Source organism: Calypte anna, unplaced genomic scaffold (assembly GCF_003957555.1).
Source record: "Calypte anna isolate BGI_N300 unplaced genomic scaffold, bCalAnn1_v1.p scaffold_162_arrow_ctg1, whole genome shotgun sequence".
NCBI classification, from domain to species: Eukaryota; Metazoa; Chordata; class Aves; order Apodiformes; family Trochilidae; genus Calypte; species Calypte anna.
Window position 1 is genome coordinate 26,924 of NW_022045458.1, and position 11,360 is coordinate 38,283.

The 11,360-nt window shown below is 54.1% G+C and overlaps 1 protein-coding gene across 1 annotated transcript; it reads right to left on the minus strand.

Moving 5' to 3' along the window:
• Window positions 1-372: 372 nt before the first annotated feature.
• On the minus strand, window positions 373-10,012 carry ESCO2 (establishment of sister chromatid cohesion N-acetyltransferase 2; the record flags this gene model as incomplete). Its single annotated transcript, XM_030468561.1, has 6 exons — window positions 373-741; window positions 2,256-2,437; window positions 3,859-4,002; window positions 4,508-4,597; window positions 6,835-6,966; window positions 9,827-10,012. Coding segments are annotated over 6 exons (873 nt in total), but the record flags the coding sequence as incomplete, so codon positions are not given.
• Window positions 10,013-11,360: the final 1,348 nt, after the last annotated feature.

Genomic DNA, 11,360 nt, shown 5'->3' on the forward strand with positions numbered 1-11,360 from the left:
CCTGGTTGGGTAAAATTCCCCACCCCAGGACACAAAGAAGTTCCAACACTATTTTTTTTTTTTTGTCACTTCTCTCCTTGAACTCCTCAAGTAGAACACTGGAAACCTCTCCAACATCTTCCTCCAACATCTCCAACATCTCCAGGGTGGAGCAGCAACATTTCAGTTTTTTATTGAGCAGAAACACCTCTGGGGGTGACATTTTGGGGTGGGGGGAGAATCAGACATCACTGTTTCAGACATCACTGTGCATAAACCCAGCAAGTGCCTGGAGTGAGGCTGCGACCTCCTGAGAGCAGCAGAGCATCAACCCCCAAGCAGGGGGGTTTGGAGGCAGGGGAGGGAAGGGGGGAGAAAGGGGTGGGTGAAAGTGGTTTTTATATTAATTAAACCTTTGAAAGCAACTTTTAAGTTATTTTCACTAAAACTTCCAACCTACCTGCACTAAAACCCCACAAACTGTACACAAAGTGACGACGTCCTCACTCCCCCTCGGGGAGGGGGCTCAGCAGGAAAGAGAAAAAAAAAAAACAAAAAAAAACCCCAGGGATTGACCCTTTTTGGGGTCACCTCCTCAGGTTCAGCAGGGACCCAAGCCCCCATCAGTTGGCAGAAAGGAAATTGTACACCAGGAAGTTGGGGGTTTGGCAGTATTTGGTGGCAAAGGCTTTGCCGTCCGGCGTGGGGTCAGAGAAGGCGATTTCCTGGGTGCTGAGGAAGGAGCCGTACATGAAGGTGCTCCTGGAAGAGACATTGGGAGTTTTAGGGGGGTTGCCTTGAGCCCCGCCCCAAAACACACCCCGGGGGTGCCCTGTCCCCTCCCCAAGCCCTCTGTTCCAGTGGGGTTACTGCCAGCGCTTTGCTTCCTGCCCGGGAGTGGTTGGGAGGTGAGTTCAGCTCCTTAGGGTTGGAGCAGATGATCCTCCAGTCCCTTCCAACCCAACATTCCATGGAATGCCCACCAGCACCCAGGTCCCTGCTCCCCTGACCACATCCACCGTGATCCCTGCTCCCCTACCCTCACCATCCCCACCATGATCCCAGCTCCTCTAACCTGACCCTGTCCACCACAACCCCAGATTCCTTCTGTCCTACCTGACCCTGTCCCACCATGATCCCAGCTCCCTGCTCCCCTACCCTCACCATTCCCAGCAGGATCCCAGCTGTTTCCCTGCTCTGACCATTCCCAGCAGGATCCCATCTCCCTGCTCCATTACCCTCACCATTCCTCCATGATCCCATCTCCCTGTTTCCTGACCATCCCCCTGATCCCTGTTTCCTCATCACTCCCCCCATGATCTCAGCTCCCTGCTCCCACCTCAGCACATCCACCATGATCCCAGCTCCCTGTTTCCTGACCATTCCCCCATGATCCTGTTTCCTCATCACTCCCCCATGATCCCAGCTCCCTGCTTCCCTACCTGACCACATCCATCACAATCCCAGCTCCCCTCTGTCCTGATCATATCCACCATGATCCCAGCTCCCCCATCCTACCTGACCATTCCCCCCATGATCCCATCTCCCTGTTTCTCTACCCTGACCGCTCCCCCATGAACCCAGCTCTGTTTCCTGACCATTCCCCCATGATCCCTTTTTCCTGACCATTCCCCCTGATCCCTGTTCCCACCTCAGCACATCCCCCATGATCCCATCTCCCTCTTTCCTGACCATTCCCCCACGATTCCAGCTCCCTGTTTCCTCACCATTCCCCCCATCATCCCTGTATCCTGACCATTCCCCCATGATCCCTGTTCCCACCTCAGCACATCCACCATAATCCCAGCTCCCTGTTTCCTGACCATTCCCCCCATGATCCCAGCTCCCTGTTTCCTGACCATCCCCCCTGATCCCTGTTCCCACCTCAGCACATCCACCATGATCCCATCTCCCTGTTTCCCTACCCTGACCACTCTCTCAGGATCCCAGCTCTCTGCTTCCTGACCCTTCCCCTCATGATCCCTGTTTCCTGACCACCCCCCCTGATCCCTGTTCCCACCTCAGCACATCCACCATGATCCCATCTCCCTGTTTCCTGACCATTCCCCCCATGATCCCATCTCCCTGTTTCCCTACCCTGACCACTCCCCCATGATCCCAACTCTGTATCCTGACCATTCCCCCATGATCCCAGCTCCCTGTTTCCTGACCATTCCCCCCATCATCCCTGTTTCCTGACCATTCCCCCCTGATCCCTGACCATTATTCCCCCATGATCCCAGTTTCCTGACCATCCCCCTGATCCCTGTTCCCACCTCAGCACATCCACCATGCGCCGGGCGATGCGGTTCCTGCGGCTGGGGCTGCAGACCCAGATCCTGCTGACCCCACAGAGTGCTGGTTCTGCTTTGGTGGAGCAGCGCCAGGCCCGGTGGTTCTGCAGCACGTCCTGGCCTGGGCAGGGAGCAGCTCCTGGCTCCGACAGCACCCGGAAAGCCTGCAGGGATCAGCACCAAACCATGGGATCAGCCAGCTCGGGAAAAGCCTTTAGGACTGGGGGGTCTGACCCTTCCCCAGCCACCATGGCCCTCAGCACCACAGCCAGCCCAACCCCCCTGCCAGGACAGGGTGACCCAGAGAGGTGGCACAGGATGGTGTCCAGGTGGATTTGGGTGTCCAGGTGGGTTTGGGATCTCCCCAGAGACTCCTCCACCTCCCTGGGATTCCCATTCCAGTGCTCTGCCACCCTCAGAGCCAAGAAGTTTTTCCTTATTTTCCAGCTGCAGCTCCTGTGTCCCAGCTGGTGACCACTGTCCCCTTGTCCTCTCACTGGACACCACAAGAAGACTCTGGTCCCATCCTCCTGCCACCCACCCTTCAGATAGTTTGAATCATTTATGAGATCCCCCCTAAATCTCTCCTCCAGGCTGAACAGCCCCAGCTCCTGTCCCGTCACCATCTCAGTGCCTCTGGGACAGACTCTCTGCAGCAGTTCCTTGTCCTCCATGAACTGGGGAGCCCAGACCTGGATCCAGAATTCCAGATGGGGCCTGACCAGGGTAGACTGGAGGAGCAGCAGAACCTTTCTGACCTGCTGGCCACCCCCTTCCTGCTCCCATTGCTTTTTCTGGGCTGGGTGCTGAGCACCAGGACCCCCATCTGCACCCAGGAGGAGGAATCTGCACCCAGGAGAAGGAACCTGCACCCAAGAGGAGGAATCTACAGCCCAGGAGAAGGAATCTGCACCCAGGAGGAGGAATCTGCCCCCAGGAGGAGGAATCTGCCCCCAGGAGGAGGAACCTGCACCCAGGAGGAGGAACCTGCACCCAGAAGTAAGAATCTACAGACCAGGAGCAGGAACCTGCACCCAGGAGGAAGAATCTACAGTCCAGGAGGAAGAATCTGCACCCAGGAGGAGGAATCTACACCCAGGAGGAAGAATCTACACCCAGGAGAAGGAACCTGCACCCAGGAGCAGGAACCTGCACCCAGGAGTAAGAATCTACAGTCCAGGAGGAAGAATCTGCACCCAGGAGGAGGAATCTGCACCCAGAAGCAAGAATTAGTACCTAGGAGTAAGAATCTGCACCCAGGAGTAAGAATCTACAGCCCAGGAGCAGAAATCTGTTCCCAGAAGCAAGAATCTGCACCCAGGAGCAAGAATCTATAGACCAGGAAGAGGAATCTGCCCCCAGGAATAAGAATCTGCACCCAGGAGCAAAAATCTACAGACCAGGAGTAAGAATCTACAACCCAGAAGCAAGAATCTGCACCCAGGAGTAAGAATTCACAGCCCAGGGGCAGGAATGTGCTGGGGCTCAGCACCCTCAGTGGGAACAATTCCTTCCCTCTATCCAGTCTGAGTCTCCCCTCAGCCCTCCTGGGGAAGCCCTGGCACCTTCTCCCCAGGTCACCCACCTGCTTGATGGGTTCAGCCACCAAACACCCCACAACCATCTTCTCATTGGACACAAACAAGTAGATTTTGGTCTTGGCAGGGCAGCTCAAAGCCACTTGCTGAAATCCCAGCTCGTTGTCCACAATTTCTCTGACATCTTCTGCCTGAGGAGAGCAAAGCAGAGGAAGGGCTGTCAGGACCTCCTCTGGGAGGACTTTTGTCAGGAAAGGGCTCTGTTCCTTCAGAGAAGCCAGGAGCAGAGTGGAGGAGTGGATGGGGAATCCCAAACCAGGCTCCCACTCCTCTCTGCACCTCCTGGGAGCCTCCCAGCCCTCTCCTTGGGATGGAGAGGATTGGGGTGCTGCTGGTTGTGCCAGCACCAGGAGCAGGGAGGGTGAGGGTTAGCACCAGGGTTGGGAGGTGTCAGGGTGCCCACAGCCCCACTTTTATTTTTATACAGGTTTGTGTATTAAAAAAAAAAACCCCAAAACCCAACAAACTTTTTACCAACAGGTCTCAAAATGGGTCCCAGAACACCCAGGCTGAAAGAAAAAACAAAACCAAAGCCTCCTGTTTGCTGCTTGGTGAGAGATGTGTGAGGAGACACTGAGGTAGTTCCAGGGAGCTGAGCCAAGCAGAAAGTTCTTCACAACTTAAACCATCACCCACCTTCCTGACAGCATATTTGGGGTCGCTGGGAAGGATCAGAACGATTTTCCCATCCCAGAACTCTGCCACCACCCGTTCCTTCTTCCAGCCCTGCAGCAGAGGAGGGGGGAAAAAAATCAGAATAGAAACCAAAAATAAAAAGCAACCCTGGGGAAAGGAGCTGGTGGTGTGGCAGAGGGAGGGGGAAGGGATTCAGGGAGGATTCTGGCAGAGGAAGGTGTCAGCTGAAGTGCTGCAGCTCCCAGGAGGGAAGTCAGGCCACATTTCTCAAGCTGATGGAGCAGACAGCTGCTGGGATGGCCCAACTTCCACTTCTTATTCATTATTTTTTTTATTAGAAAAGAAATATTGTGTTGATTATTTGCTAATTTATTTTCTTGCCTTGCAGCTGTCTCCACCTGGTGATGTCAACACTTTGAAAATACACAATATGTCTCTTGAATCACTATTTTTTTTCTGCTCTTTTAAGAATACACCAAACATATTCTCAATTAGCAGCTTTTTACCCCAAACTTAACTAGCTTCTGGTCTGCACCATGCCTGAGAGGCACCTAAAGACCAGAGTGCTTATCAGGTCACCTCCTGGTACATGGTCCAGACAAAGGCAATGAATTCAGCAAGGTAACAAGGACTGAAAGATAAGAATAAATAAAAGAGAAGTTCTTGGGATGGCAAAGTCTGTCTCATCTTTAGCAAGTCTGTGTGCCAGGGATTTATGAGGAAAAAGAACCCATTTTGCTGCATAAAAACTCCCCTAGAAAAGGAGAAGATGAGGCTCTCTCTTCCCTCTTCCCCCCCCTTCTCTCTCCCCACTTCAGCTCCAGCTCCAGGACAGCAACAGAGGAGGAAAGGGAAAGCAGAGAGCATCAACCAAGCAGGAATGGGGGGTCCTATGCCCCCCACCCCCTCCAGCCAGAGGCCAGGGCTGGCAGACAGTGATAAAACCTCACTGCTCTCTGGTTTTCTTTCCTTTTCTTAACAACTCTCTCCCCAGAGTGACCAATTTCTGTAAATCCTCTCCTCTTGTAAACTTGTTTTTCCTTTTCAAGGTGGAGTTATTGTCTCCTTTCCCTAAAACAAATCTTTGTAAGCTGCTTAAAACCCAAAGCTTGTTATTGCTGTGAGTTCCTGTCATGTCTGGGAGCAGTGGATGGTTTTGCCTCACAATCAAAATACAAAATAACAGCTGGGATCCTAACACCTGGATACCACACACTGCTACCCCCACCCCTCCTGCCTTCCCCATCCTCTGTCTTCTCCAGGCTCCAAGAAAGCTGGGGGAGGGCTTTGGACATGGGGGGTAGGGAGAGGACAAGGGAAATGGGTTAAAACTGGAAGAGGGGAGAGTGAGGTTGGAGATGGGGGAGAAATTCTTCAGTTTGAGCCCCAGGTTGCCCAAGGAAGCTGTGGCTGCCCCATCCCTGGCAGTGTCTCAGCCCAGGTTGGATGGGGCTTGGAGCACCCTGGGCTGGGGGAGGGGTCCCTGACCATGGCAGGGGGGGCACTGGGGGGGCTTTGAGGTCTCTTTCCTCCCACAGCAGTTTGATTCTCTTAGGATGGAGGTTATGGAGGAGTCACCTCCACTGCTTCCCCTCACTGTCTGCTCTTCACTTCCCCACTGCTTCTCCTCACTCAGTTCCTCCTCTGCCTCTCTTCTTGGCTCCATCTCCTTTCCTTGGCCTCCCACCTCCTCCTCCTCCTCCTCCTCTCTGGTCCTCACCACCACATTCCAGCTTTGGATTCCTCACGCTCCCTCCACCATCCTGCATTGCTCTGCCTGGCCCATGTCACCTCCAGTGCCTGAAGGGGCTCCAGGAAAGCTGGGGAGGGACTTGGGACAAGGGCCTGGAGGGATGGGAGCCTGCGAGGGGGAAGGGTTTGCAGCTGGGAGAGGGGAGATGGAGAGGAGATCTTGGGCAGGGAGGGAGGGAGGGAGAAATGGTTTGGTTGGACTTGGTGATCTCCAAGGTCCTTTCCAGCCATGAGCATTCTGTGATTCTCAGGTGTGGGACATGGGTTAGTGGTGGCCTGGAATAAGGTGATGTCCTGGCTGGGCTGGAGTGGGCTAGGAGAAGGGGGAAGGGTTTGGAGCTGGGAGAGGGGAGCTGGGGATGAGATGTGAGGGAGGAATTGCTTGGGGTGAGGGTGCTGAGCCCCTGGTTGCCCAGGTTGCCCAAGGAAGCTGTGGCTGCCCCATCCCTGGCAGTGTCTCAGCCCAGGTTGGATGGGGCTGGGAGCACCCTGGGCTGGGGGAGGTGTTCCCAGTTGGAATTAGAAGACTTTTTAAGGTCCTTTCCCAGCACCATTCCATGATTTTCTCTCCTTACCACGTATCTGAGCCCCTCCAGGAACCTCTCGTGGTGCTGGATGTGTTGGGCTTCATCCTCTGGGCTGGCAGCTGTGTAGAGCATTCCACAGGACTTGCAAACAATGGCACCAAAATGCTTCTGACCTGCATCCTGGGGACAAAGAGAGTCACCTGGAGGCTCCCGACCTGCTCCTCACCTTCTTGGGGTGAAGGAAAAGGTTCTGGTACCAACCAGGGTGTGTTTTTTCCTTTGGGTTTTGGGAAGAGGAGGAGGAGGACTTCTGATTATTTGGGGAATGATTTGGAATCAGGCAGGGAATACAACCAGTGTCCCAGGGACAGAGCAGCAACACCCTCACTGAGGGAGTAATGTAAAAGAGAAACACCCCAAAAAATAAATCAAGGAAAACTTGGCCTTTTCATCATTTATCCAAAAATAAGCTTGATTTCATCTGTCAGCACAGAGGGAGGGGAAGGAGAAGGAATCAAACAGCTGTGGAAGCAGCCAGGAAGGAGGCTGCTCTCCTGGGAATGAGCTTGGGGAAGAACTTGGCTCAGGCCCTGGGGGCTTTTGGACCTCACAGGGGCCAAACTCTGTTGCCCATCTCCCCATCTGGGTTCCCAGCACCCACGGGGGGTCCCATCCTGGAAGGGTCTCAGCTCCTGGGTGGCTCCCTGCCAGGAGGAGCAGCATGCTGAGCTTGGTGTCTGGGAGGTCTCAGACTGGGCAGAAAACCTGAAAAAAAGACTCCCAAAGGTGTGAGAAAGGGGTGAGCAGAGTTCCAGAATGATCCCAGCAGCCCTGCTCCTCCCTGAGCTCACAGCACAAGGGTTTGACTGACCCAGGACTGCTGGGGGAGCTGCTGGAAGGGACACTTCACTCCTGCTCCAGAACCTCCACCCCACACCCAAGGGCAGCAGCAGGGGGAGAAGTTGGGGTGCTGGGGGGTGCTGGGGGGTCCTGAGCAGGCACCCAGGGGGCAATGGAGTCAGTTCTGCTGGGGCTCAGCTCTGGGGGCACATTCCTGTCCCTGGGCTGTAGATTCTTACTCCTGGGTGCAGATTCTTACTCCTAGGTGCTAATTCTTGCTTCTGGGTGCAGGTTCCTGTTCCTGGGTACAGATTCTTCCTCCTGGACTGTAGATTCCTGCCCCTGGGCTGTAGATTCTTACTCCTGGGTGCAGATTACTCCTCCTGGGTGCAGATTCCTTCTCCTGGCGGCAGGTTCCTGTTCCTGGTCCATAGATTGTTGCTCCTGGGTGCAGATTCCTTCTCTTGGGTGCAGATTCTTACTCCTGAGTGCAGATTCCTGCTCCTGGTCTATAGATACTTGCTCCTGAGTGCAGATTCCTGCTGCTGGGTTGTAGATTCTTACTCCTGGGTGCAGATTCCTGCTCCTGGGTGCAGGCTCTTGCTCCTAGGCTGAAGATCCTTCCTCCTGGGGGCAGACTCCTGTTCCTGGGTGCAGGTTCCTGCTCCTGGGTGCAGATTCCTGCTCCTAGGCTGAAGATTCTTCCTCCTGGGGGCAGATTCCTTCTCCTGGGTGCAGATTCTTATTCCTGGGGGCAGATTCCTGTTCCTGGTCTATAGATTCTTGCTTCTGGGAGCAGATTTCTGCCCCTGGACTGTAGATTCTTACTCCTGGGTGCAGATTCTTACTCCTAGGTGCTAATTCTTGCTTCTGGGTGCAGGTTCCTGTTCCTGGGTACAGATTCTTACTCCTGGGTGTAGATTCTTCCTCCTGGGTGCAGATTCCTGCCCCTGGTCTGTAGATTCTTACTCTTGGGTGCAGATTCTTACTCCCGGGTGCAGATTCCTTCTCCTGGGTGCTAGTACTTGCTCCTGGGTGTAGATTACTCCTCCTGTGTGCAGATTCCTGCTCCTGGGTGAAGGTTCTTGCTCCTAGGCTGAAAATTCTTGCTCCTGGGGGCAGATTCCTCCTCCTGGGTGCAGATTCTTACTCCTGGGTGTAGATTCTTCCTCCTGGGTGCAGGTTCTTGCTCCTGTTCTGTAGATTCCTGTTTCTGGATGCAGGTTCCTGCCCCTGGGCTGTAGATTCCTCCTCCTGGGTGCAGATTCCTGCTGCTGGGCTATAGATTCTTACTCCTGGGTGCAGGTTCCTGCTCCTGGGTGCAGATTCTTGCTCCTGGGTGCAGATTCCTGCTCCTGGGCTGTAGATTCCTGTTTCTGGATGCAGGATCCTGCCCCTGGGCTGTAGATTCTTACTCCTGAGTGCAGATTGCTACTCCTGGGCTGTAGATTCCTCCTCCTGGGTGCAGATTCCTGCTGCTGGGCTGTAGATTCTTACTCTTGGGTGCAGATTCTTACTCCTGGGGGCAGATTCCTGTTCCTGGTCAATAGATTCTTGCCCCTGGGAGCAGATTTCTGCCCCTGGGCTGTAAATTCTTACTCTTGGGTGCAGATTCTTACTCCTGGGTGCAGATTCCTTCTCCTGGTTGCAGATTCCTCCTCCTGGGCTGTAGATTCCTGTTTCTGGGTGCAGATTCTTACTCCTGGACTGTAGATTCCTGCCCCTGGGCTGTAGATTCTTACTCCTGGGTGCAGATTCCTGCTCCTGGGTGCAGGTTCCTGCTCCCAGGCTGCCCTGGCTGCTGCTCCTTGCTGTGGTTGTGGGGTTGGGCTGAGCCTGCTCACCAAGGAGCTGTGGGAAGGGAAAATCCCTCAGCCAAATTCCCTCCTACAGCATCCATACAGGCTTGGCTGACCTCCCCCTCTGGAGGTTTTCCTTGTGGTTTTAGGGGGGGATTATTTGAAATCTTACCTTCTCTTCTCACATCTAAAAAGTAATTAAGTGTTAATCCCAGGGAAACCACAACAGTGGATTTCCCAGCTGCTGCCCTGTCCTCCTCTGCTGCTGAGCAGCTTCATCACTGCCCTGTTTCAGTCCTCACAGTTTGGTTGCTTTGAAGTTGACACCTGAGGAAATCTTTTACTCCTATTCCTTGTTTCCCCCCACCACCCAACCCAGGACAGCCCATGGGGAACCTTACAATGATCATCTGATCTCCAGAGCTCCTGCACAACTCCTTGGCCTTCTTGTTTTTCTGGGAGGTGTGAGATGGTTTTGCAGGTGGGTTGGATCCAAAGGGAGAAGTCAGTTCATCCAGAGCAGCCTGAGTCCTGAAAAGGGTTTGAGAGATGGAAATTAATCTCTGCAAACAAAAGGAGAGTGTCCAGAGAAAGGGAATGGAGCTGGGGAAGGGGGTGGAAAACAAGGAGAAGGTCTGGAGAGTAAGGAGGAGGGACTGGAGAAGCTGGAGAAGGTCTGGAGAAGATGGAGAAGGGGCTGGAGAAGATGGAGAAGGGTCTGGAGAAGTTGTGAGGAGCATCTGAGGGAGCTGTGGGTGCTGATCCTGGAGCAGAGGAGGCTGAGGGGAGACCTTGTGGCTCTCTGCAAGCCCCTGAGAGGAGGTTGGAGCCAGGGGGGGTCGGGCTCTGCTCCCAAGGAAGAAGGGATGGGACAAGAGGAACTTTTGGCACACCTCAAGTTGTGCCAGGGGAGGTTTAGGTTGGAGCTGGGGAAGAATTTCTGCCTGGAAAGGGTTGTCAGGGCCTGGCCCAGGCTGCCCAGGGCAGGGCTGGAGTCCCCATCATGCCTGGAGGGGTTTCAGAGCCCTGGAGAAGGGTTGGACTGGATCATGTCAAGGACTTCTCCAAGCAGAAGGGCTCTGTCAGGCTGTGCCTCCAGCCTGGGTCCCAGGGCTCCAGCTGCAGAGGTGTTCATAGCTGCAGAGTTTTTCTCCCCTGCCTTCAAGCTCCTGTCCTTAGGGGACATTCCCACAAGATCTTCCAGTTGGGAAGCTCTCAGTCCTGTGCACTGAACCCTAACATGGAGCTCAGGAAGAGAGACCACAAACAGTGTGAGAGATTTGGATGATCCTGAGGAGAAGTTTCCAAAAGAAAACTTCTTCCCATAGGAGAAGCTCATCAGCTTCCCAGGAGAGCAGTGCAAATCCCAGGCTGCCTTCCAGTTCATCCCAAGGATTTCCACCCCTCCCAGGGTCCCACACTTAACCACAGGAGGTATTTGGAAAGCCACATGGGGGAGCAAAGCAAATACTGCAAACGGATCACCCTGTCAAGAGCCCCTGGCAGGGGGTTACAGTAGCAGGGCAAGTTTGGGAAGGTTTATTTTGGCTCTTTTAGGAGAAACTTGGGAGTGTGTTTGGGTTTTATTTTTCTTTTGACAATGAACTTGGCTGGGGATGCTTCCATTGTGAAGAGAATGCCTCCAGAGGTGGAATCCATGCAGGAGAGGGATGGAGAGCTCTGGTTCTGCTGGGGGAAAAGAACTCATCTCCCCCCTCAGGGCCATGAGGAAATTAATGGAAGAAATGAGTGAATGAGGAGCACAGACCCCAGGCAGTCAGTGCCACCTCTGGAGTCAAGAGCCCCCAGGGCCTGGGAATCATTTATCAGCAGGAGAATCATAGAGCAGAACCACAGAATGGGTTTGGTTGGAGAAGACCTTGAAGGTGATGGAGTCCAACCCTTCCCCAGCACCCCCACCCCATGTCCCTCATC